This window comes from Littorina saxatilis, linkage group LG6, assembly GCF_037325665.1.
Source record: "Littorina saxatilis isolate snail1 linkage group LG6, US_GU_Lsax_2.0, whole genome shotgun sequence".
Taxonomy (NCBI): domain Eukaryota; kingdom Metazoa; phylum Mollusca; class Gastropoda; order Littorinimorpha; family Littorinidae; genus Littorina; species Littorina saxatilis.
Window position 1 is genome coordinate 41,907,867 of NC_090250.1, and position 27,864 is coordinate 41,935,730.

At 42.9% G+C, this 27,864-nt stretch overlaps 2 protein-coding genes across 4 annotated transcripts in view; one reads left to right on the forward strand and one right to left on the reverse strand.

The window, feature by feature from the left end:
- The first annotated feature begins 1,428 nt into the window (after positions 1-1,428).
- Positions 1,429-12,618, forward strand: LOC138968192 (acid-sensing ion channel 1-like). Of its 3 annotated transcripts, none has more exons than XM_070340743.1 (10): positions 1,429-1,511; positions 2,065-2,266; positions 4,684-4,788; positions 5,243-5,771; positions 6,576-6,674; positions 7,864-8,044; positions 9,162-9,221; positions 9,826-9,991; positions 10,284-10,375; positions 12,405-12,618. In XM_070340743.1, exons 2-10 carry the CDS (start codon positions 2,115-2,117, stop codon positions 12,593-12,595), a joined length of 1,575 nt encoding a protein of 524 aa, XP_070196844.1. In that variant the 5' UTR covers positions 1,429-1,511; positions 2,065-2,114; the 3' UTR covers positions 12,596-12,618. The 3 variants fall into 3 exon arrangements, with proteins under 3 accessions (XP_070196844.1, XP_070196845.1, XP_070196846.1); XM_070340744.1 differs by having other exon boundaries at positions 9,826-9,982; XM_070340745.1 differs by having other exon boundaries at positions 9,826-9,982; positions 10,287-10,375.
- A 5,495-nt stretch (positions 12,619-18,113) lies between these two features.
- The window catches only part of LOC138969247 (glycine receptor subunit alpha-2-like), a 51,635-nt gene continuing 41,884 nt past the window's right edge, over positions 18,114-27,864 (reverse strand). The window contains exons 7-9 of the mRNA XM_070341993.1: positions 26,660-26,804; positions 22,781-23,036; positions 18,114-21,027 (exon numbers count right to left, since the gene is read on the reverse strand). Of these exons, the coding sequence (XP_070198094.1) occupies positions 20,860-21,027; positions 22,781-23,036; positions 26,660-26,804 (569 nt within the window). The 3' untranslated portion in view covers positions 18,114-20,859. The remainder of the gene's footprint in view (positions 21,028-22,780; positions 23,037-26,659; positions 26,805-27,864) is intronic.

The window sequence follows — 27,864 nt, forward strand, 5'->3', positions numbered from 1 at the left end:
CCGACTTGATCTTTCTGAACAATAACGCTTCCTAACCTTTTTGCCAATCATTTGGCTATCAGTTTATAATCGCTGTTTGTAAGGGAGATGGGCCTCCAGTTCTTTAATTCATTTTTAGGCAAGTCCTTTCCCTTGTGTATAAGAGTAATGACAGCTTTGCGCTGCGTGGAAGACAATTTTCCATCGTCAAAACTTGCATTAAAAGACGCAATTAACAATGTTCTGATGCGGGTCCAGAACACTTTCAAAAATTCTGCAGTAATACCATCAACCCCAGGGGCCGACCCAGATTTCATTTGTTTAAGTGCAGCGAGAGCTTCGTTTTCAGTTATTAACCCTTCACACTCATTTCTCTGAAAATCTGAAATCTGTAATGTTGTCACATCAGATAAAAACTGATCCACCTTTTCGTCCATGTTTTCAACGTTTACTTTTTTTCTGTACAAGTCAGCATAGTAATTCTTTTGTGCGTTCAAGATTTCACGCTGGTCAGTTATCACTTCCCCAGATTCACACTGTATACTGTCCATAATCTTCGCATTTGCTCTGGCTTTTTCAAGGTTGAGAAAATACTTTGTGTTCTTTTCTCCCTGTTCTATCCACTTCGCACGGGCGCGTACTTGGGCTGCGCGAGCTTTACACTGCTCAACTAATTCTATTTTTAACTTAAGGTTCTCACGCTCGCATTGCATTCCACAGTTATCTGGGTCATTCGCTAACCTTGCATCCAAATCATTTAATTCAGCATACAACAAAACAATACCGTTTCTTCTTTCAACGCTTTTCTTCTGCGCGTACTGCATTGCATAATCTCTTATTTCACATTTTAACAGCTCCCATACGGTTTGATAATCAGTATCGTTTATAAAATCATATGCGTGATTTTCAATCATTCTATTCATACCATCAATGAAATCTTTATCCTGGAGGAGAGAATTATTGAATTTCCAGTAACTCGGGCCTCTGTCAATCTCAGTTAATTTGAGTTGCACAGAACAACCTCTGTGGTCGGAAAAGGGAACAGACAATAAACAACATTCCGTAGCCCTACAATCTTGAAACTTGGGCTGTCTGCTACAGACACGTTGAACGTTTTGCTGGACCAACGACAGTTCCAAGCAGGCATTTTTTGGTAGGATATTTCTTGCCGATGCTACGAATTATGCAGTTTTGCAGTAAAGTGGAAGGCATTCTACCTAATAACGGCTAAAATATCAAAAACCTTCAATCCAACAGCACCTAGGCATGTAGTGTAAACACTCACAGATCTAACAAGACCATTCTCAGAGAGCAACATTGCGTAATACTACCATAAATGGATGTTTTGTCCGCGAATTTTGGCGTGTGGGAACCGAGTGGGAACCGAACACAAAGGGTCAGGGCACCGAACACAAAGCGTAGGGGAACCGTCACAGTGTCACCGGTGTGATACTCATCTGAAGCGATGAAACAAACGGAACTTCTTTCAGCGCAGTGTGCTGAATGTTACAACAGGGAAGAGATCACTTACGGTAAGCTGCATTTTGCTACATTTATTTTATGGAAGGCTTTTAGGACTGTGTGTGTGTGTGTGTGTGTGTGTGTGTGTGTGTGTGTGTGTGTGTGTGTGTGTTTGTCAGTGTGTGATTGTAAGTATGTGTTTGTGCGTGTTAGTATGTGTGTGTGTTAGTGTGTGTGTGTGTGTGTGTGTGTGAGTGTGTGTGTGTGTGTGTGTGTGTTGGGGGTTCGTGTATATGTGTGCGTGTGCGTGTATATGTGTGCGAGTGCGAGTGTGTGTGTGTGTGTTTGTCAGTGCGTGTGTGTTTGTGTATGTTTGCGCGCGCGTGTATGTGTGTGTGTGTGTGTGTGTGTGTGTGTGTGTGTGTGTGCGTGTGTGTATATGTGTGTGTGTAAGTGCCTTTCTGTCTGCCTGCGACCTTATATGTGTATTCACACGTGCTCGTGCTAACATATTTTTCCACCGTCGGATTGTTTTCAAATTATCAATAGTTTCTCATACCTAAGTTTACAGAAGACTTAACATACTTTTAAACAAAGACTTTCAAGAGTAAGAGCATGTTCCAGGTCAAAAACAGATGACGCGATGATGTCGCCATAGTAGCAAAAATACGAGGATGACGTCTGAGGTCAAGGACACGGAAAACGAGGTCACGGATGACACCAAGGCAACAGAGGGCGCAAAGGGCATCTGGGTTTTCTACAGATCATCAGCAACCATCCACGGTGTAGCACAAGTTGCCGGGCCTCCACTCTACTCGTTTCGAAAGTAAGAATCATAACAAAACACATGATGATAACAATTATTTGTACATTTCCGTGCATTCTTCTTATTATTTACGGTGCCAGGAAACTCGTCCGGAATAATTCTCACTAACCATCACTGTCTTTATTTAGAGCGTTTACATCCCTTTTTCTCAGGTCTGAACGCTGAGTTTGTAAATAAGTAGCATTGTACTGTTTTCCCCCCAACAAAAATACTGCAGGTAATTTAACATACGAATGAAATCATGAAGGGCATCGGATGTAGTTGTTTTGTAGAGGCTTGGGCACACATTTCGTTGCTTTTGTTTGTTTGTTTAGCCCGGCTCTTCTCTACAATCATGATCGAATGTTGGGAGATAATCACAACCAGAAGAATTGAGATGGAAGCGATCGTTTGGACAGAAACACTTGCAGAGATAAAAGCACAGTTTGTTTGTTTGTTCGTTCGTTCATGGGCTGAAACTCCCACGGCTTTTACGTGTGTATGACCGTTTTTACCCCGCCATTTAGGCAGCCATACGCCGCTTTCGGAGGAAGAATGCTGGGTATTTTTGTGTTTCTATAACCCACCGAACTCTGACATGGATTACAGGATCTTTTTCGTGCGCACTTGATCTTGTGCTTGCGTGTACACATGGGGGTGTTCGGGCACCGAGGAGAGTCTGCACACAAAGTTGACTCTGAGAAATAAATCTCTCGCCGAACGTGGCCTGGGGACGAACTCACGCTGACAGCGGCCAACTGGATACAAATCCAGCGCGCCACCGACTGAGCTACATCCCCGCCCTGACTGAGCTACATCCCCGCCCTGACTGAGCTACATCCCCGCCCTGACTGAGCTACATCCCCGCCCTGACTGAGCTACATCCCCGCCCTGACTGAGCTACATCCCCGCCCTGACTGAGCTACATCCCCGCCCTGACTGAGCTACATCCCCGCCCTGACTGAGCTACATCCCCGCCCTGACTGAGCTACATCCCCGCCCTGACTGAGCTACATCCCCGCCCTGACTGAGCTACATCCCCGCCCTGACTGAGCTACATCCCCGCCCTGACTGAGCTACATCCCCGCCCTGACTGAGCTACATCCCCGCCCTGACTGAGCTACATCCCCGCCCTGACTGAGCTACATCCCCGCCCTGACTGAGCTACATCCCCGCCCTGACTGAGCTACATCCCCGCCCTGACTGAGCTACATCCCCGCCCTGACTGAGCTACATCCCCGCCCTGACTGAGCTACATCCCCGCCCTGACTGAGCTACATCCCCGCCCTGACTGAGCTACATCCCCGCCCTGACTGAGCTACATCCCCGCCCTGACTGAGCTACATCCCCGCCCTGACTGAGCTACATCCCCGCCCAAAAGCACAGTGAAAACTGTTCCAAAGGCAAAATCAAAAGCAAAGAAGGTTGATCAAAAAAATGTTGGATAACGTAAGAATTGCCTAGAAAGTGACAAAATAATTAACAGTTGCCAAACATTCATTAACCTTGGCATGTAGTAAGTATGTACACCTTTGTCATATTTTCAAAGGTGTAAGATGGTCTTTTTAACACTTTATATTTTGTCATAAAATTCAACGTTCCACGATAATTAAGTCTTGATTTTGGAACTTTTGCAGTTTATCTGTATCAGAGCTCCGCAACAAATAGCTATATATATACTGTTCATGATATCTGCGTTTTTGATTGCTGCGATATTCATTCTCTACAATCAGATTTTTTTCTCGGAATCTTTAGCCCTATGCAGTCACTGGCATTTAATCGACCATTTATTCTAACGATGGCTACTTTCTGCTTACAATATCTTTGTCTTTTTTTCTATTCTTTCGCTTTTATTAAAAAAACCAAAAACATTCTTAGATGATTATTTGGTAACATTTTGCACTGCAGTAAATTTTGCCACAAGGAAGTGAATAGACATATCTGCATAATTAACGACACTTGCAGAAAGCTTCCTTCCGACGCAAACAATGTAAAGCATCATAGACAGCCTGTCTTTAATTGAGCCCGAATGTGACTTCTTGAAGTCTTTTTACCGACAATGGGCGGTTCTGGTGAGGTTATGCCCCTTCTTTCTTTCGGCTGGTAACTGGTGCCACCTCGCGGCAAGATCCCACGAGAAAGGAAAACAAACTTGCATTGTTCCCAAATAGCATATCGGTTTAGTAGCAGCTCGTGTGTAAGTAATTTTATACGGTAAACAGACAATGGTCGGTTCTGGTGAGGTTATGCCCCTTCTTTCTTTCGGCTGGTAACTGGCGCCACCTCGCGGCAAGATCACAGGAGTTGCCTCGCGTTATCACCTCAGAAGCGCTCATTCAGGGCCTAAGGTTCGTGCAGTCGACTTCGCGAAGTAGACTTTGTGAAGTCGATTTGTCCTAATTAACGAAAAGCTTTACGGTGGCTGCTTCCTGGTTCAGATGGATCTGGTTGTTCCTGGTGCTGTCAATGGGGACAGGACTCTGCGTCATCCTCTTCATCCAGGTACAGCGATTGGCCAGCTTCCCCACTCGCACGTCTGTCAGGTTAGTTGAATGTGCCAGCCAGCCAGCCAGCCAGCCAGCCAGACAGACACATACACGCGCGCATACACACACACACACACACACACACACACACACCCACACACACAAGCACACGCATACGGGCGCGCACACACTCACACACACATGCACGCACGCAAGCAAGCACGCACGCACGCACGCACGTACGCACACACACACACACACACACACAAACACAAACACACACACGCACGCACACACTCGCTCATACACACACACACACACACCAACACCGCATACCCCCCCCCCACACACACATACACACACCCAGTCACCGAAGGGACCGGTGATAGTATCCTACTCAAATCCTGTTTTTCTAGCTTGCATAAATCGTATATATCTGATATACAGCACCACTTTATTGCCTGTTTGCTCACTTGCTTGCTTGATAGAATACTCCAAATGAATCTCTCAGGGCCGAATTTGACGATGAAGTGCCGTTCCCAGCAGTGACGCTATGCAACTTGAACCAGTTCACCAAAAGCCGTCTACCCCTGGACCCTGGTCTGCGTTACCTCATCAAACTCCTGAGCGAAGCTTCAGTGATTGGTCAAGAAACTTACACCTCCACTACCACGACACCACAGCCACAGACAGACCTCAACCCCACCAGCAAAAACGCCGACATCTCGTCTTCAAGAGTTCCTCGTTGGTCTAACATTACAGGGCCAGAACTGCACCAGATAGTGTGGGACACGGCCCAAGACACGAGTGATTTTCTCTACCTGTGTTCGTGGGAAAGGCAAATTGTGCCGTGTCGAGAAATGTTCGAGGCGACTTTGACTGATCTTGGTGTGTGTTTTACTTTCAATGGAAGGGGTGTAGGGGGGAGGTACAAGAAACTGATGAGTTCCCAGTTTGGAGCGTGGACTGGGATGCGAGTGCTGATGTTTATCAACCAGACGGAGTACTATTATGCGAAGACTATGCAGACCGGAGTCAAGGTTGGTGGTGTGTGAATGGGGGTAGGGTAGGGGTGGGCGTGTGTGTGAGTGTGTGTGTGTGTGTGCGTGTGTGTGCGTGTATGTGAGTGTGTGTGTGTGTGTGTGTGTGTGTGTTGCGTTGTATTGTGTGTGTGTATGTGTGTGTGTAGGCGTGTGTGTGTGTGTGTGTGTGTGTGTGTGTGTGTTGGTGTATGTGTGTGTAATTGCGTGTGAGCATGTGCCAGTTTCACTGTGTATGTATTTGTTTGTGTGTGTGCGTGTGTATGTGTGTGTGTGTGTGTTGTGTGTGTGTGTACGTGTGTATGTGTGTGTGTGTGTGTGCGCACGCGCGCGCGCGCGTGTGTGTGTGTGTGTGTGTGTGTGAATATGTGTGTGTGTGTGTGTGTGTGTGTGTGTGTGTGTGTGTGTGTTTGTGTGAAATGTGTCACCTGGCAAAACGAAGAAACATACCGCAAGGCCAACGTCACCATCTTGTTGGGAATATGTTTGTAACACAAGGACTCAAACTGTCGTCTGGAATACGAAAAGTTTTTTCAGCCAAGTCAATTTATGTCATCCTTTTTATTTCAAAGTAGATAACATTTAGTGCTGGTGCATAACACAGCACTAAGATTTTACACGCATCATCGTACAAACATGTTAACCATTTAGATGCCATATTCATAGTGATCGACATTCCGTGGTCAGGCAGTTTTGTTGAAACAATTTATTACGAAAATTACAGATAACAATGCTGCATACAATCAACTTAACAAATGGAGCACAGCAAGCGCATACAGTTTCATATTAACCTTGCGGCTGCAGGTGTTGTTGCATGAACCGGAGGTGACACCAATGCCTTCGACTTCCGGCATGTTGATGCGTCCCGGTGTTTCTGCGCATCTGGCTTTCCGAAGAACGGAAGTGAGTCCATTTCTCTGTTTCTGCCTTGAAAAAGTTAGTACTCAGGTGTTCTAACCTATGTTTTATGTTTTATATGTGTTGTCCTTTTCAATTGTTGTTATAATCGTTTATAGCCAGGCAGGGTGTGCCGAAGAAAATTTTCCATTTTTATGTAATATTTTAATGGACAATAAAGTGCTGTTATTGTTAGCCTATTGTTATTGTTATTGTTATTGTTAAGAGAAGTCAACTCGTGAACAATTGAGACTCTCCAAAGACGGATTTTTGTTTTGCGACAGAAACATGTATACGAACATCTATGACAGTTTCAATTAATCAGAGCAAGTTAAACTTTATTATGGCATCTTCTTCTTTGTGGTAAACTTTTACGAGAACAGGAAAAAAATAAAAACAGAACCGGAAAGACTTGAAACTGCGTTTTCATTGTTTTTACTTTGTGACCTACTATACAGCAGTGTTAGATACAAACAAGCATTGAAATGAAAAAGCGACTTTAATCCTCATAATGTTTAGTTTATTTCAATGCTTGTTATTCTCTCAGGTGCCAGGAGATTGGTTCCGCAGAAACCCACTCTGATTGTACGTGACGGCTATATTGAGAGCGCTTATGTCCCTTCGTTTCTAAGATCTGATCATAAGCGTTCCACATCACTTGGTTATAGGTTTTCTACTACATTTTAACCTGCTCCGATGACCATCTCTTGGTAACGATCACATGTCCATTAGGACCACCCTGCAGAAACCCCGACGAGGTTTTGTCCTATATAATTCACCTTTGTATAACGACCACCTGTCTACAAGGGTAACTTGTGTCTCTGGGGTGATCGTTATAATATATGTTACAGCAAACTTCATGGTCCTTTAAACCCGGAAAATATAAGCATTTCCAAGAATGTTCAGGAAATTTAACAGTAAATGAAGCAGTAAATGTAGAAACTTACTAAAATTGTTCAGGAAATTTACTGATTTTGTACATTTACTGCTACATATACAGGTTCGACAATAGCAGTCGTTCTTTATTGAAGTCGTGTTTATTTCATTTGAAGGTTTAACAAAAAAGAAGAAAAAAAAGAAGTCGTGTTTATTTCAGTGAAAGGTTTAGAAAAAAAAGAAAGAAAAAAAGAAGTGTTTGTTTCTGTTAAAGGTTTAGAAAATGAAAAGAAAGAAAAAAGTCGTGTTTTTTCCCCAGCACCAAGGGCTAGCGGCACCCTACAAGGCGTACAGGAATGTGTACTGTGTGGACACCGAGTCATCAGAATACAAACACACGCTAGGGAGGTACGGTGTGTACACGGAGACGGCGTGCTACCGCGACTGTCTGCTGGAGTACGTCGTCGCACGGTGCAACTGCACCAGTCCTTTTGAACCTGGTAAGTACTTTGCGGTTTTTGCTACAGTCGAACCCCCATTTTAAGACCCCCCACCCCCAATGTTGTTGTTGTTGTTGTTGTTGTTGTTGTTGTTGTTGTGTTTGCTGGTACAGTGGAACCTGCCCTCGAGACCACCTGTCCATAAAGACCACCTGCCCATAAAGACCACCTGTCCATAAAGACCACCTGCCCATTAAGACCACCCATAAGGATCCCCGACGGCTTTTACGACAATGTAAATCACCTGTCTAAAGAGACCACCTGTCTAAAGAGACCACCTGTCTAAAGAGACCACCTGTCTAAAGAGACCACTTTTGCTCAGTCCCTTAGGTGGTCTCTTTAGACAGGTTCGACTGCATTTGTTTTTCTTTCTTCCTTTAACATGTTTTTAATTCTTCCACCCCCCCTCCCTCCCACCCGATTTAAGACTCACTCCCTTTTGAGACACTGTTTTCTCAAATGTTGTATAAATTATATAACCTTTGTAAATTTACCCCCCCCCTCGCCTCGCACACACTATTTTTTAGTCTCCCTCCTTTTTAAGACCTGATTTTCTCAAAAGGGGAGATCCGTACTGCATGAACAAATGTTGGTTGACTGGCTGGTTGGGTGGTCGGCTGGTTGGTTGGTTGGTTGGTTGCCATGATAGGTTTGTTACACTTTTTCGGATATAATATGTCAGATTATGAAACTGTATAACTCATGAACTTTGAGTGGAGGAGAAAAACAAATCAGATTTCCAAGGTTTTCACTATTTTTCGATACTTTGATTAATGACTCGTACACACACTTTTTCCCGTCGAACGGCAGTACTTTGGTTGATTCGTAAGTGTGAGAATAACGATTTATTATCTATTTCAAGAACCTTTGACAACAAGTGTAGCAATAGCAACACAGGTCGACATAGCGACTGTTACGATTGTTTGCGGAAAATCGAAGACGACTTTAAGGGGTGAGAATGGGTTGAGGACAAAAACTGCACGTGATGTTCTGTGCCCTTATGCCAATAAGCTGACGATTATGTTCTAACATGCAATAGATATTGAGGATATCAATGTTTCGTTGTGGCTAACATTGTTCATTTTGAGTTTCAAAGTCTTGTTTCTTTCACTTCCAGAAGAGACAAGGGCAGTGTGTTCTGTGGACCAGATGATAGAATGCTACATTCCTGTATTCAGTGAGTATAACTGTTTTCGTTCATCTCATTGACGAATTTGTTCATGGATGTCTCTGTATCTCTTCTTCTTCTTCTTCTCCGTTCATGGGCTGAAACTCCTACGTTCACTCATGTTTTTGCACGAGTAGATTTGTACGTGTATGACCGTTTTTACCCCACCATTCATACGCCGATTTCGGGGGAAGCATGCTGGGTATTTTCGTGGTTCTACAGGGTGACCCCCCCAAAAATGCAACCCATAACAATGTATATAACTTCTACATCTTTAGACCGAATCACTTTATATTTCGGGGACATAAATGTCAGCCAATGCGTGACCCTTCCACACAGTGACCATTATATAGACTAAGTGGTCTGACGTTTGTGCTACTTCAAACAAAGTTGCTAAATTCGGTGATCGACTCAACGGTGCGAGGTTTGAAATTGAGCGGTTGCCAAACGTACCCGATTTAAGCCCTCTAGAAGGCATTGATTGATCGATTGCTTGCTTGCTTGATTGATTGATTGATTGATTGACTGACTGACGAATTGATGGATTGATTGATGTATTGATTGACTGATTGAATGACTGACTTATTCACTGAACTTCTGTCTGTGTGTTTAGACTCGTTCAGCAACCAGGACTTGTACAAATGTGACTGCCGCCCCCCATGCAAGCGCGTGATGTATAACATCAAATCATCCTACGCTGACTTTGCCTCGCAATTCATGGAAGAAATGTCTAGGAAAGAGAGGAATCGCTCCGATGAAGATTTCTTGCGGTATAAAAAGTACTTTGATGATTGATTACGAATGTGTGTGTGTGTGTGTGTGTGTGTGTGTGTGTGTGTGTGTGTGTGTGTGTGTGTGTGTGTGTGTGTGTGTGTGTATGTGTGTGTGTGTGTGTGTGTGTGTGTGTGTACCTGAACCTGCCAATGCAATGTTGTTTTTCTTCTGTTTTTTCCGAAGTATTACATTTTCTTTTTAATCCAGCACACTTTTTTTTCTCACTTATCGTGTGCAGTAGCTGTTAGTTTATCCCTAAGAAGAACAATCATTTAAATGTGTCTTTTGCTTGTTCAGTAGAAACGTGGTCGACGTCAGGGTGTTCCTCGACTCCATGCTCGTTGTGCGCGTGCAACAGGAACCGGAAATGACGTTTACCGACATTTTAGGTTAGTGTATATAACCCAATACACTTTAGCTCAAGAACCGTGAATTGGTCTTGACACTATAGTTAGTTGGTTGTTGTTTTTAACGTCCCTTCGACCGATACTGATTAACTAAGGAACCTTACTAAGTAGTCATATTGCAGATGGTTATTTGCAGAGCACACAGTTCGGCTCCAGTTTATGGACTTTGAGCTAGAAAAACAAAGTTTGGTCACAAAATAAGTCCTAAATGATCGTAGTAATGCAGATATTTCTCTCTCTCTGTATTTCCTGACCGGAAGCCGACAACCTCTCAATTCTTTAAACCTAACCAGTGCAATTGCCCCTTCTGTAGTCATTCGTTTCATTGCTGTGAAATGCAGAAAAAAAATCAAATCTTCATTTCTGCAACCAGTTCGGACTTAGCTTGAGCCCAGCTTTTCTAATCATTTTCGGGTGTTTTGTCCAGAGCCATATTGATGAGTGAGTGCTTGTGTGAGTGCACGGTGTTTTTACACTGGCAGCTATGACGAAATCAATTCATAACAAGAAATTCCTCCGAGGTAGGAAAAACACCCCCGTCCTTACCATTCTCACTGCCACCAACTGAGAAGGTTATTTCCCTTTGACCATTAATATGTCCCTCTATAAGTCCTTGTAGAATCTTAATCCACCAATAACTCCCTAACCGTGTGTTTGACTGGTCCCAATTTTTGTAAGGACCGTCTCAGGAATGTATAGAACCTGTTCACCAAGTTTGGTGACGATCGGTCCGTTCATTCTTGAGATCTATATGCGAACACAAACACACAAACAAACAAACACATCGACCGAATCCTATACACACCCCTATACCGGGGTTGTAAAAACAGTTTCAATGGTGCACAGAGAGAACCCACGCTGTTCATTATTTGTATGTGAGCAAGTAGAGGCACTGTCTTTTCCCGTGTATAAAGTCTGACAGAGATCCGAGATCCGAGATGGTGATGATGTTTTCAATCAATCAATAAATGGTGCTTCATGTCCCACAGGTACTTTGCCTATTAGGGACTAGAGAATATTATGAGTTATTTCTAATATGCTGACTGTTAGCAAAGGATAACAGACATGTCGAGAAAAAAGAAATCAAGCATGAGCCTTTTAGGCGAATGCTGATATCGTTTGTGAGACATGTCTGTTATCATTTGCTAACAGTCAGCATATTTATTAGAAATAACGGTTTTATTACCGTTTAATTCGACCAAAAGAAATTTCGAAGCGACCCCGCGAACTAGACCGAACAGCCGCAATGGGAACTGGAGCGCTCCTACCTGATTATGCCTGTCAGTCAAAGAATTCTCGTGACCTGGGTCAGCCAATCAGAGTAACACACCTTACGTGATGAATATTCACAGATCAAATGCGTTTGACACACAACAAACCATGTTGAACATGCGTTTCGGTTGCTTCGCTTTTTCTTGTTGAACAGAGAGCGACAGATTTAGAACCGACTCCAGACGGATGGGAAATGACGTAAAGATACATTTGACGTAAAGCGAGTGACCCAATTTCACTTGATTTTTCCGAACTTTGATAATTAGATTTCAAGTGAGCGGGTCGGCATTGCACACTCAAAGGATGGGCGGTGCCTCGCTGTTCCGTAAAGCACCCACCGACAAAACTCGCTTTTCGGGTTTTTCTTTTTAGATAAAGAGAGTATTATCTGACAGCATTTGAAGTGTCACTCTTTAGAATAAATCACACTGATATTGCTGATTTAAATTTGTACTTTGTCTTGTTCATTTTGATAAACAAAAAGGGTCCCTGCCTGAACGTTATAACATTTAGAGGGTCACCTAGAATCCGTCCTGATTGGTCAAAAAGCCACATGGGGCACTGAATTGGTAATAATATTCGATACCGTGCGGGAGAGGAAAGGCACCAGGCCAAGAAGGTGAAGTGAAAGGTCTAGCTGCCAATAATTAATACTGATGGTTAAAAAATTCTAGGTTTTTTTTCGATGAGAAGGAGTGTGTTTTTAATACTCAACTCTTATCTTCCCTGGGTCATGCAGGTACACTGGGCGGTCATCTGGGTCTGTTTCTTGGTGCAAGCATTTTGTCCATCACTGAACTGACCGAAATGTTGCTGCTGCTGTTGCTCCGCTGTTTTCGTTCACGTGGGAAAACAGCAAAGAATGGGAAAGGCGAACAGAACGGGGCTGCCGTGTCGTCAACAATCACTCCCCGTGGGAATGCGACATAAAAATGTTCAAAATTAAAGTTGAATTTGCTGTGTGTGTGTGTGTGTGTGTGTGTGTGTGTGTGTGTGTGTGTGTGTGTGTGTGTGTGTGTGTGTGGATGCGTAGTTTTAGCGCGCGTAAGTTTAATTTGCATGTGTGCGGTGAGTGAATGAGTGAATGAGTGTGTGTGTGTGTGTGTGTGTGTGTGTGTGTTTGTGTGTGTGGATGCGTATGTTTAGCGCGCGTAAGTGTATTTTGCATGTGTGCAGTGAGGGAATGTGTGTGAGGGAATGTGTGTGTGTGTGTGTTTGTGTGTGAGTGTGTGTGTGTGTGTGTGTGTGTGCGCGCGCGCCTGAAATGTCTGAGCCTGTGTGTGTTTTAAATTGTGTGTTAAGTATGTCTGAAAAGTACACACACACACACACACACACACACACACACACACACACACACACACACACACACACACACACACACACACACACACACACAGGGTTAAATCATTAAACTTCATGTAAAAAGCGAATTGTTTTATTTCTTCTGGTAATGATACTCTAAGTGACAAATCACATGTGCCAAAAATGTACGGTACATTCATTTTGTGCAGAATAACACTTGGATTTAAACCTCCTACCTATGGTAAACGCACATACTGATCGCGGTAATGTCACAGAAAAACATGATGACCAACAGACATTGAGGTGATGAGCGCAAACAAAGAGAAAACAAACCCGAACCTTATTAAAGACTATATATATACAATTCAATATATACATAAAATGAATGAAGAAGTACATGTACATTGATGAGTAAATGCATTAATAAACATGTGTATAAATAGTTAACTAGGAGAATCAATTTCAAGAACTGAATATCGAAATCAATCAATCAATAGATAAATAAATTGATCAGTAAAAAACTATAAAACTATAAAACTGACTTCATCGTTGTAACAAAACTATTGCTCGTTTCGATGAATAATTTCCGGATGATATTTTAATGAATACCTTTCCTTTAATTGCATACATGTCCTTTCTTCCTTCCACACACACACACACACACACACACACACACACACACACACACACACACACACACATCTAAGCACACACACACACACACACGCACGCACACACACACACACACACACACGCGCACACACACACACACACACACACACACACACACACACACACACACACACACACACACACACACTGTTGTTCGATAAAAAAATCAACATAACATAATTCACATTAAAACTGAATTACCATGAATTAATCGCATTGCAAATTAGCAGTATTTAATGTCTATATGTATGAGAGATGTTTGATTACACCACCAACATAATCATCACCATCATCGTCGTCGTCGTCGTCGTCGAAATCATCATCACCATCACCGCGAATCTATTTCTGCCGTGCAGCCATGTCTTAACAAAACACAAATTGCAAATGTACACATACCAGTCAATACGTATATAAAATTGTAAATGAAAGACAAGGGATATGTCAATTAATTATATACAAAGCACAACAGCTACAATAATGGCCTATACTTATGACAAAAATAAAGTAAAAAATGACATAAGAACATGCCTCCCTGAAACATTTATAGGGAATGGCTTTACATCTGCCTCAATCTTTTTTTAATCACATTCACTCCAAATCTGACATTGAGATACAAGTACATATGCAACTTGTTAATTTAGCATATTCCATAGTTATGTTGAAACAATTACGATAAAAAAAACACGTACACAGTCAATACATTTAACTAAAAACTTAACGATCTGAATGACACGGGTGCAATCGTTTGTGCTTTGTGTCGTGCTGCTACTACTCATTTCACAATGCTACCGACGTGGGTATAAAACACTAAACTATCACACATTTAGCTCAGTACTCTGTATTGTACTTAAAACATGTAGCCTACATTTAACACAATGTCCGGCAAAACCTTCTTAACAATCCATATTCACAGCGCATGGGCTTAGAAAATACCGCACAGTCCTTTTCTGCTTTTAAGACACACACGCACACACACCAAGAGAAAAGGTTCCGTACAACTCTCGCTTACTCCATTACACATGTCGTATGTATAAAGAGCGATTACTTCCCTTTGGTTATTTGATAATTATGCTTTTAAGACAGTTTTAGGCGGAAATATGATTCACGTCGACCGTGTAACAATCTGTCCTCGCTTTCCACGGGGTAAAAGAATCCTTCATCAATGAAACGATATCACAAATCAACACCATGCTTGCTTTCTGTGCTGAATTAGTTTCGGAGATTGTCACGGAGGTGTCAGTTACAAATTAATAGAGCAAAGAAATACTGTACTCACGTGTAAACGAAGAAGACAAAACAAATCAAGGTGACGTTCCAACCCCTAGGGTCTCCTTCGATGACATTATTTATCGCTCTCACGCGCAGTAATCATTTTTCTTTGCACCCCCCCCCCTACCAAAAACAGAAGAAGAAAAGGGAGAAAAACATTTTTTGGTATGTGTCCGAATAAGAGGATACTTTTATCCCCTGTAAACAGCGAGCACCAAGATGGTGTCTGTGGGAAGGACGGGACCTTGAACTTCCGATGTGGAATCATACAACGCTTATGTCAAATGGACGCTAGGACGAACCATTGTCCTTTTCCTAAAACAGTCTAAAGTAAGGAGTAAAACGTATTAAACCAGAAATACGAATCAGTCGCAGAAAGAGCTAGCCAAGGGCAAGGTCGTGGTAGTTCAACGAACCAGCACAATTTCATTACAGGGAACGGGCGAAGCGGTGGGGGTTCTCGATGAAAAACGTCTCGACAGTCAGACAGCTATAGCTTTGTTCCCGAAATAATTGAATTTAGTTTTCTTCTTCTTCTTCAGCGTTCGACGGTTGAATTTAGTTTTAATTCGACATGCAAAATGGAAACCGCCAAAGATGTCCTTGGTGTTTTTTCCCCTTCCACGGCCTTAGCCTTCTTCTTATCAATTCTTCGTTTTCTTTTTATCTTAATTTTTTCTTTCTCATTTCTTTCGTTTCTTCTAAGCATTTTTTTCTGTTTTGTTTTCTTTCTCCTAGCTTAGAGTCAAGAAACGCTCCGTTTCAAAAAGCCCAACTGCAAACTGTGCCCGCTCGCTGGACAGATTTTGCAACAAAACAACAACAAATTCGTCTTTTACTTTCATTCACCGCTTTCATTATAACTCCCACGAGTATTCTTACTCATGAGATAGAGCTGTCACTTTCCCCAAATGAATCGATGTGGAAGATCATTCCCCTCGCTGGCGGGGATGTAGCTCAGTCGGTAGCGCGCTGGATTTGTATCCAGTTGTGCCGCTGTCAGCGTGAGTTCGTCCCCACGTTCGGCGAGAGATTTATTTCTCAGTCAACTTTGTGTGCAGACTCTCCTCGGTGTCCGAACACCCCCGTGTGTACACGCAAGCACAAGACCAAGTGCGCACGGTGGGTTATAGAAACACGAAAATACCCAGCATGCTTCCTCCGAAAGCGGCGTATGGCTGCCTAAATGGCGGGGTAAAAACGGTCATTCACGTAAAAGCCGTGGGAGTTTCAGCCCATGAACGAACAAACAAACAAATTCCCCTCGCTGACTTTGCTGTATTTCGAAAACACTACGTTTTAGTTGGATCACAATGGTCATCAAACTGATGCAGTGAAAGAAAATCCTTTCATGACACAGCTCGTTCGATGTACTGACAAAAACCCACAACTTATCCTAGCTTACTTTGATACAAAACAGACCAGGTCACATTAGCTATGCACGGTCGTCGGTATACCATTGCACTTCTTTTTCACACAGAGTTGCCAATGGAAGTCAGGAAAATGGTCATGACCTTGCAACAGAATGATGTTACAAACTTCACAATGACATCGTTGATAAACCCTTCAGTGTTAAGCCAATAACCTGCAAGCTACTACAGATTTCAGTTCAGGACACAGTCTTTTTTAAACACCAAACGCCGACTGTGTGTGGGGTACTGTTCTTCTTTTTTGCCTTAACTTGATAAAATGTTTTGTAAACTAATCTATTAACTGCTCCTCATTTCGCCCCCCCCCCCAAAAAAAAGAAGTGCGCGAATACAAAGCATTGACCGCCAGCTTCTGAGTTAACAGAGAAGCGGCACATCTGTAACCACCGTGGTATACACTTTGTATTAAGAATCGAACGGAGCACGGGTTGTCTGACGACTGCAACTAACCAGACTCAGTTCATTTCAATACTGTTCATACGCATTAGAAGACGCCAGTGGAATATCCTTTGCCCACTGACTAAATTGATCAACAGTTCTTACTGAAAACTTTAATAAAACACTGTTTTTCTCGTTTATAGACTGAAGCAGAGCACATATTTTCTAAACCCTGCAGTAGGGCGCTTTTGGTCTGAAGGCTGCTTGGCGCACTGACAATATCGTACAGCAGAAGTCAATACTTTTACGACTGCAGACTGGAACACAGTCCACACGAAGAGTTTAGTAGAACGCAGCTAACGTATCAAACCATTTCAATGCGGCACCGATTGTCTAAAGATTGCAATGGAACACGCTCGAATATATATCTTCAAACTCCAAAGTGGCACAGTTTGCCAAAGCCTGCAGCCCAAAACAGTTTGTCTTTAGCTTGCAGTGATGCACAGTCCATCTGGAGACCGGTGTAGCAGCCTATTTTGACACAGCCCAGTTTGACCGGGAGGTCATTCTGGGCTAGCCTATTTTGACCGGGAGGTCATTCTGGGCTAGTCAGTTTTGACCCCCCCCTAGTCAATTTTGACCCCCCTTCAAACTTTAAGAATGAGTACATTAAGACCTTAAGAAACAATATTTATGCAGATATGTATACAACTACGTATATCTAAGGTTTGGGGGGATGTGTCATTCTGGGCTAGCCCAGAATGACCTCCCGGTCAAAATCAGCTAGCCCAGAATGACCCCCCGGTCAAAACTGACTAGGCCAGTCAGTTTTGACCCCCCCTTCAAACTTCAAGAATAAGTACTTTAAGACCTTTTAAAACGAATTAAATGTAAATATGGACAATATTTGTTGGAAAATGATATTGAAAAAAATAAAAATTAAAAATCTCTAAAAAAAAACCAACAGTTTTGACGTTTCCCTTAAAACTTCAAGAATAAGTACATTAGGACTTCACATGACGAAATGTATGCATATATGTATGCATCTATGTATCTCAACAGGTTTGGGGGGATGTGTCTAGCCCAGAATGACACCCCCACCCCAAACTTGTGGAGATGCATAGATTCATTCATTTATGCGTACATTTCGTTTTAAAAGGTCCTAGTGTACTTAATCTTGAAGTTTCAAAGGAAGCGTCAAAACTTTTTTTTAATTTTTCTTAAATTGATTTATTTACATTTTTTTTAGATCATATTTCCAACAAATTTTGTGCATATAATACATATATTTCGTTTTAAAAGGTCCTAACGTACTTATTCTTGAAGTTTGAAGGGGGGGGGGGGGGGGGGTAAAAACTGAATGGGGGGTCAAAATTGGCTAGCCCAGAATGACCTCCCGGTCAAAATCAGCTAGCCCAGAATGACCTCCCGGTCAAAACTGACCATGTGTCAAAATGGCCTGTTACACCGGTGTAACACGAGAAAATTACTCCCACGAGATTTTTACTCCGGAGTAAAAATTTCGTACGAAAATGTTACTCCCTTTACGAAAAAAGTACTCCCCCATTACACGAGAAAATTACTCCCCACGACAGGTGAGTTACGAGTAAAAATTTCGTACAAAAATGTTACTCCCCTGACGAATAAAAATCGAATAAATTACTTCACCCTAACACGAGCAATTTAACTTTCCATGCCAGGTGTACGAAGTTTTTACTCCCTTGTCCCCTGTTAGTCTTGGTGGTGGAAGGGGTGGAGGGAGGGTAGCGCGACATTCGTTTGCGCGAGATCACATATTGGCATTATCCCTTCGCCCGCATCCCATTTTTGCGTACGAGATTTTTACTGGAAGTAAAAAAAATGGGGAGTAAAAATTTCGTGGAGGGAGTCATTTTTTCGTGCCTTGGGGAGTTCTTTTCTCGTACGAAAAATTTACTCGGAGTAAGAATTTCGTACGAAATTTTTACTCCGGAGTAGCCTAAATTTTTCGTGGAGTAAACATTTCGTGTTACACCGGCGTGGACCTCGGTGAGTCAGTCTAAGGGGCTCCGCTCACATGTGTAACTTTAGCAGGACCGACGACGTACTGCAGCTTATCCCAGCCAGCTACACGTTGCATGAAAGGAAAATAGACCAAGTACTCGTCATAATCCCTATCGCGGCATAAATAATAGGCCGTGCGTCGTCTGTGCCGCTGAAACTGCGCAGGTATATTCTGCCCATAAGACTGCATTGGAGCACAGGTAGCTGGACGACAGTAGTAGAGTCGAGTTTTGTCTGTGCGTTGCAGTGCTGCACACACTAACTGCACACTGCAGCGGAAAACGGTTTGTCTCGTAGAAATACTTCAGGGAAGCACTGATCACTGGACGACTGTAGTGGAGTCAAGTTTTGTCTGTGCATTGCAGTGCTGAAAAACTAACTGAAGATTGTGTGGTTTGTCTTGTTGAAAGACTGCAAGGGATCACTGATCGCTGGACGACTTCAGTGGAGTCGAGTTCGTCAAAAGATACGTTGTAGCGCAAAACACACTAACTGAAGACTGCAGCAGAACTCGGTTCGTCTTGTCGAAAGACTGCGAGGGAGCCATTATCGCCTTGGGACTACTGTGGAACAAAGATAGCCTTTTGTCCAAAGATTGCAGTGGAACACAGTTCATCTCAGAAAACTGTAATCGGGCAACTTCCCGTGCGAAGTGTACAGTCGGTCGACTGAAATCTTCTTCATGTTTCGTCGGAATACTGCAATTCTCTCGTTACATTTAGTCAAGTTTTGACTAAATGTTTTAACGTAGAGAGGGAATCGAGACGAGGGTCGTGATGTGTGTGTGTGTGTGTGTGTGTGTGTGTGTGTGTGTGTGTGTGTGTGTGTGTGTGTGTGTGTGTAGAGCGATTCAGAGAAAATACTGGACCGATCTTCATGAAACTTAGCATTAGAGATCCTGAGTATGGTATCTTCAGACGGTTTTTTTCATTTTTTTGATAAATGTCTTTGATAACGTCATATCCGGCTTTTCGTGAAAGTTGAGGCGGCACTGTCACGCTCTCATTTTTCAACCCAATTGGTTGAAATTTTGGTCAAGTAATCTTCGACGACGCCCGGACTTTGGTATTGCATTTCAGGTTGGAGGCTTACAAATTAATTAATGAGTTTGCTCATTAAAGTTGTCATTAAAATCGATTTTTCGCAAACAGATTTAAAATTGATTGCACCGTATTCTTCATCACATTCTGAAGCTAAAAATATTACATATGTCATGTTTACTCTTAAAATGTGATCACAATTAACAAAAATAGATTAATTAGTCTTACGATTAAAATTTAAGAAATCGATCCAAAAATGATTTCATCTTATTCTTTATCATTTCCTGATTCCAAAAACATATAGATATGATAGGTTGCATTCAAAACAAGCTCAGAAAGTTAACAAGAATACAGAAAAGCGCGCTTTCCTGCTTAGCACAATACGCTACCGCGCTATTCTGGCGTGTTAATTTCACTGCGTTTTGCACGTGGGAGGTGAGCGATTTCCTTCTCGCGGGGATTGACGAAGCTGTACTGTCTTGGTGAAAAAATACAGTGCGTTCAGTTTTATTCCGTGAGTTCGACAGCTTGACTAAATGTAGTAGTTTCGCCTTACGCGACTTGTTTTTAAACTGCAGTTGACCGACTGTGTTCCTGGCTCGTGAAACCGGCCCTAAGTTTCCAAGTTACGAGTCAAACAGTTCAGCAGTGTGCTGGTGGCATTTTCTAGCCAGTTTTCACACAGATTCATGTTCGTTTTCACAGTGTTTCCATCGTCATGTTAGTTTTTCCACAATATTTCCAATGTCATGTTTGTCTTTCACAAAATGTTTCCACAGTTTTATGTTCGTTTTTGCACAGTTTTTCCTATGTTATGTTCGTTTTTTCACAGTTCGTTTTTACGCAATGTTTCCACCGCCATGTTCGTTTTCACATAGTGTTTTCGTCGTCATGTTCACGAAGTGTTTCCACTGTCATAATTTTTATTAAGTCAACATCATGCTCGTATTCACACATTGGCATGTTCGTTTTGACACAGTGTCATATTCGTTTGCAAAGAGAACCTTATTACTTTCGACACAATGTCATGTTTGTTTTGACAGTGTCAAGATCGCTTTCAGTCGGCGTCACTATCGAATTTAACGAAGATGTAGACGATCCAGTAGCCGAAGTTGAAGGCGAGGAAGAGTCCGGGGAAGAGATAGCGAGCAATCCGGTCGACCAGGCGAGCTCCGGCTTTGCCGTACATTCCGTTGGTTATTGGTAGTGCTACGATGCTCTCCTTCTGTTGAGTCTGTGCGGAAACACACACAAACGCATGCGCGCACATACATACAAGCAATCAAACGCTTACACGAGCGGAAGCACACACACACACACACTCACACACACACACACACACACACACACACACACACACACACACACACACACACACACACACACACACACACACACACACACACACACACACACACACACACACACACACACACACAGGGGTTACTGGTGCCAAATGGCAAGTTGATGTCAAAATGAAAGCAGAAATGACGACACACTGTTATATGCGAACTAACTAGAGTCCTACACCCTCCATCAATTCATCGCCATTCTCGAGCTGGACCCTCTTACACAGGTGTAGGGAAAGCGTCGTCGCGCCAGCACGTTGATGTAGACTGTACCGTATATACCCCTTATCTTCGCCCGGCCCTCTCCATATACACTCTAAACGGAAGTGTTCCTTAGTTTAACCCACTTTTTGCAACCAGTTGTAAACACTGTGTGAGATACTATCAAATTCTACTGGAAAAAGTAGCACGCATTGTACACGATATTCAATGTACAGTGTAGTAATGTCAGGACTCCTTACACCCGTTCCAGGTTGCAGAGCTTGCCCTTCCTCATTGGTGCTCCTCGAGCTGGACCCTCTTACACAGGCGCAGGGAAAGGGATCGTCGCAACAGAACGTTGATTTAGGCTGTTCACAATACCCCTTACCTTCGCCCCTTAGTAATGTCAGCACTTCTTACCCCCGTTCCAGGTTGCAGAGCTTGCCCTTCCTCGTAGGTGGTCCTGGTGCTGGACCCTCTAATACAGGCGTAGGGAAAGCGTAGTCCGCTCTTGATGCTGGACCCTCTTACACAGGCGCAGGGAAAGGGATCGTCGCAACAGAACGTTGATTTAGGTTATGTTCACCATACCCCTTACCTTCGCCCCTTAGTAATGTCAGCACTTCTTACCCCCGTTCCAGGTTGCAGAGCTTGCCCTTCCTCGTAGGTGGTCCTGGTGCTGGACCCTCTAATACAGGCGTAGGGAAAGCGTAGTCCGCTCTTGATGTAGGCTATACCCCTTATCTTCGCCCCTTAGTAATGTCAGGACTTCTTACCCCCGTTCCAAGTTGCAGAGCTTGCCCGTCCTCATGGGTGTTCCTCGAGCTAGACCCTCTAATACAGGCGTAGGGAAATCGTGGCCGCACCAGAACGTTTATGTTGGCTGTACCCTATATACCCCTTATCTTCGCCCCTTAATAATGTCAAGACCTTTTACCCCTGGTCCAGGTTGCAGAGATTGCCCTTCTTCATGGGTGTTCCTCGAGTTAGACCCTCTAATACAGGCGTAGGGAAATCGTCGCCGCACCAGAACGATTATGTTGGCTGTACCCTATATACCCCTTATCTTCGCCCCTTAATAATGTCAAGACCTCTTACCCCTGGTCTAGGTTGCAGAGCTTGCCCCTCCTCATGGGTGCTTCTCGAGCTGGACTCTCTCGTATGAACAACGTCGCCACACCAGAACGTTGATTTAGGATGTCCCCTATAATACCCCTTATGTTCGTCCCTCTCCATCTAGTAATGTCAGCACTTCTTATCCCCGCTCCAGGTTGCAGAGCTTGCCCCTCCTCATGGGGTCTCCTGGAGCTGGACCCCCTCAGGCAGGCGTAGGGAAAGCGTTCGTGGCACCAGAACGTTGACATAGGCTCTACGCTATATCCCCTTTATCTTTGCCCTTATCCCTCCAGTAATGTCAGCACTCCTTACCCCCGCTCCAGGTTGCAGAGCTTGCCCTTCCTCATTGGTGCTCCTGGAGCTGGCCCCCCTCAGGCAGGCGTAGGGGAAGCGTCGTCGCGCCAGAACGTTGATGTAGGCGAACTCCAATAAGGAGGCGAAGACGAAGAAGAGACAGGTGGACATCCAGACGTCGATGGCCTTGACATAGGATACCCTGGGTAGCGAGGAGCGGGCACCCGTGCTCTGGGTCGTCATGGTCAGCACAGTCAGCACTCCCAGTGAGATTCTGTCACGGGTGGATGATTAAATGTTTTTGTTGCAAGACTGACGATATTACGATTACAAGCATGAAAGAGTTCTTAAAAAAAATTTAAAAAAATTAGTCAATGGAATATTTTAATTCCAGACACAACTGAACAATCACTCTTACGTCGACCGAACGGTTTTGAAGAGGAACTACAAACAAATAAAAAGGAGATGTTAAACCCAAAACAATGGACTTAGCTCAGTTATATATCGTTTCTTTGATATCAACAATGGCTGATGTCGAGTGTAAAAGATTCACAGACCGATAGGTCGACGTACTAGTGAATGTTGAATTTTGTCTTGAATTAAATATTCCATTACATTTATTTTGGATTGTTAGCAGTCATTTTATTTCAAAAAAGAGTTATTCCTGAACGTTCAAAGATGCTGCTACAAAAAAGTAATTACAAATCAAAATGCACCTAGCCAATGGAACACACTACCTCTCCCCCTCCGTCAACAACAGTCCCTCGAATCATTCAAATCTGCACTCAAGACATTCCCTTTTTCCAAATAATCCATGCATTCTACACTGCCCACCCCATCCCACCCTGAATAACTGTACATATTTTAATGGTTGATGGTGTGTGTGTGCTAGTGACTTTAAGTCTCCGTGTGTGTGAACGAGTGTATGTGCGCCTTGAGTCGCCTGTTGGTGAGATATGTGCGCGTTATAAATATTCGTATTATTATTATTATTATTATTATTATTATTATTATTATTATTATTATTATTATGTATTCAAAAGTTTGGTCCGGTATTTTTTTAGTGGACATTTTTGGTTCACGTAAGTATAGCCTATGCGATGCTAACTTTTGTCTGTCTGTGCGTGCGTGCGTGTGTGATAGAAGCTTTAACATTTGACTGAACACCGAAATACTAATTTTACCGGGTTATTATCCAAGCAACAGCTTCAAAGTATTGAAGCAATGATCAACATTTCGTCGGCACGTATGTAGTTAAAGTGTGTATCCAAAGAAAACGGGTGGTGGTTTTTTTTGGGGGGTAAAAACAGGTGACTGGTTTGTGTTGTGTGTGGTATGTAGACCAGGTCAGGGGTCAAGGTTAGGTCAGATCGCGTGAAGGATTGTGGTATAGATTCCCTTTTCAGTTCTAACCGATCTGCATTCGCCGATTCGGGGAAGACGATTTCACATTGTTCGGTTTCGTAGCGGCTCCAGAAAAATAGATAAAGATGATACCAAAGGAGATTTCCTACAGGTTGATCTGCACAGCGTGTTTTCAGTGTCTGCGCGAGGAAGCGCTGTCGAAAGCGCAGTGTCGATCTGGCAGTCGTGTCCCCGTAAGTAGGCTACAGACAGACAGATCTAGATCTAGCGTCTCCCATTCTTGCACCGTGTCACCTATGCTTACTGTGTGTGTGCATGTGTGACGGAGTGATTGAGTTTGTGTTACTGTTTGTCGATTTCTTACGGGAGCCTTGAAGACTTCGCCTCTTGTTTTTTATTTTTATTTTCAATCAGTCATATAAAGTTACCACACGAGTAACTATAATAATCTATTTAAAGTAACAGGGATAATTCAACAACATAACCCTCTAAAAGATGCTTCTATAGTGATCGGATCGATGGTAGAAAAATGTTTCTTTCATGCATATATGGATGAAACGAGTGTCTAACCCAGACGGGGTATCTTTTATTTGAACCCACTTGAGATTTCACGTGTTAAGTCCATAACATACAGATTTTCTGGAAAATATATAATATACTCGAGCAAACCCATACTCAACAGGAATTCTTCACAAGATACGCGCATCATTTTCAGTTGCTGTCGCAATTTTTCCAGTGAAATCGTCAGACCCACGCACCGATAGACGGCATGAAGCATTTCACGACATTTATCGCTGACAGCATTCGATGCAACGACTGCCGTTAGTGGAAATATAGTAATCCCATAAGGCCTCTTTCTTGCCAGCGCATCCGGGTCTTTTGGGCTTAAGGGAGTGCTGGACACAATTTCAGGGGTTCTTGGAGACAGATATATCATATCATAGAATTCCACAAGGGATCCAGCGCTGTAACGTTCTGGCGAAGGGTTGACAGAATCAAGGACATAAAATCAATCATCTTGAGAAACAGGAAGACTGCAGCGGCTTTGATTTCTACGAGATTCTACGGGGATCATTTTCATACGCGCAAACATTTTTATAATTTTCCGTCCGGTTTTATTTTCGTAGCTCTTTTATCTGATTTTGGTCGAATGATTTCGAAGATTGGTTTTATATTCCAGCAAAGAAATAAGTAAACTAAAAAGAAGAATGTAAACGTTGCTTCGGCAACAGTTTGGGATCTCGGAAGAACCCTCCAACAACTACAACTGACACTGAAAGCAAGTTCACATTTTCATCGTGTAATTACTGTTTTGCAGTTGCATATGTTTTTTTCTTCTTCACTTAAACGGTGTATTCCCTCTAAAACGATCATGCACACGACCTTTGATATACCCCCCATCCTTCCACTTGGACCGATACCAACAATAAGTGACCCTCCAACACGGAATGAGTCGCATGTCACCTTTTCATGATTTTCATATTTTTACATTTTCTGAAAGCGTTTTTTATTCTCTATCCAGTGGTGAAAACCGTTTTAGAAAAGAGTGAAAACTTTTCGAGTTATAAGCCTGTGACTATGGTGACCCTCACACTGTTACTAGACACCCCCCGGACTTATATTATTTATGCCTAGCGCAGAACCGCGTGAGGCGACATGCGACTCATTTCGTGGTGGAGGGTCACATAAGCAGTCTGACAGCTTTCTATGCAGAGTAGGAATAATTTGAAGAACTGATTACCCAGTCTGACATTAATTGGTTGTTACTCACGGAATCAATTCAGGGGGGGGGGGGGGGTGTCACTGTGTACAGGAAGCAGTCACATTGCTGATTTTAGATTTGAATGCTCGTATCTGATATTAAATCCTCGGCAGATCTAATTAAAATTTAAATAATAATAATACATTTTTTGTAGCATCGGCCTTTAAAATAGACAAACAAGAGACACACCAAACAAAACAATGATTTTATGCCACTTATTTTCGAATGTGATTCAGAAGATTGTTGCGCCCAACTTGGAAAAATCTCAATCACATTCTAAGATAACCATCATTCTAGTTTGTTGTTGGGGGGCGCGCTGGATTTGTATCCAGTCGGCCGCTGTCAGCGTGAGTTCGTCCCCACGTTCGGCGAGAGATTTATTTCTCAGAGTCAACTTTGTGTGCAGACTCTCCTCGGTGTCCGAACACCCCCGCGTGTACACGCAAGCACACGACCAAGTGCGCACGAAAAAGATCCTGTAATCCATGTCAGAGTTCGGTGGGTTATAGAAACACGAAAATACCCAGCATGCTTCCTCCGAAAGCGGCGTATGGCTGCCTAAATGGCGGGGTAAAAACTGTCATACACGTAAAAGCCGTGGGAGTTTCAGCCCATGAACGAACAAACAATTCTTGTTTGTTGTGTCTCATGTTCGTCCACTTTAAAGATCGACAGGTCAAAGTACTTGTGAATGTTCGACTTTCTTATGTTTTCTTTCAAATTTATTTTATGACGGTTTTGTATTGTGTGTGTTCACGTTCGCCCCTCACCTGGCAGGTATGGCTTCCACGTCCAGCCAGAAGGACACCCAGGACAGGATGACGATCAGCACGGAAGGTACGTACACCTGAATGACGTAAAATCCCACGTCTCGCTGCAGCACGAAGTAGGCTTTCACGCAGGAAAAACTGCCCGCTGTAAAACAGACAGCACGTATTAAACAATGGCGACTGCACAACGACAAATGAAACTTGGCCTACAGAAAAGTAACAAGTCGCGTAAGGCGAAAATACAATATTTAGTCAAGTAGCTGTCGAACTCACAGAATGAAACTGAACGCAATGCAACGCAGCAAGACCGTATACTCGTAGTCCACCGCTCACGGCATAGTCAGTGAAATTGACAAGAAGAGCGGGGTAGTAGTTGCGCTAAGAAGGATAGCACGCTTTTCTGTACCTCTCTTTGTTTTAACTTTCTGAGCGTGTTTTTAATCCAAACATATCATATCTATATGTTTTTGGAATCAGGAACCGACAAGGAATAAGATGAAAGTGTTTTTAAATTGATTTCGACAGTTTAATTTTGATAATAATTTTTATATATTTAATTTTCAGAGCTTGTTTTTAATCCGAATATAACATATTTATATGTTTTTGGAATCAGCAAATGATGGAAAATAAGATAAACGTAAATTTGGATCGTTTTATAAATTTTTATTTTTTTTTACAATTTTCCGATTTTTAATGACCAAAGTCATTAATTAATTTTTAAGCCACCAAGCTGAAATGCAATACCGAAGTCCGGGCTTCGTCGAAGATTACTTGACCAAAATTTCAACCAATTTGGTTGAAAAATGAGGGCGTGACAGTGCCGCCTCAACTTTCACGAAAAGCCGGATATGATGTCATCAAAGACATTTATCAAAAAAATGAAAAAAACGTTCGGGGATTTCATACCCAGGAACTCTCATGTCAAATTTCATAAAGATCGGTCCAGTAGTTTACTCTGAATCGCTCTACACACACACACACACACGCACACACGCACGCACATACACCATACCCTCGTTTCGATTCCCCCTCGATGTTAAAATATTTAGTCAAAACTTGACTAAATATAAAAAGATGAATGTAAGAACGAATACAAATGAATGAACGCCCATGCATAATCATGCACACGCGCACGTACGTGCTGACACACACATACACACACACACGCACGCGCACGCACGCACGCACGCACACACGCACGCACA

Bases quoted from the DNA above. Each gene is read 5' to 3' on its own strand.
- LOC138968192 (XM_070340743.1), top strand. From the start codon at position 2,115: ATGACGTCTGAGGTCAAGGACACGGAAAACGAGGTCACGGATGACACC. The intron at 2,267-4,683 runs GTAAGAATCATA...TTCCTGGTTCAG, and splicing joins CCACTCTACTCGTTTCGAAA to ATGGATCTGGTTGTTCCTGG. The intron at 6,675-7,863 runs GTGAGTCCATTT...TTTTTTCCCCAG, and splicing joins TGGCTTTCCGAAGAACGGAA to CACCAAGGGCTAGCGGCACC.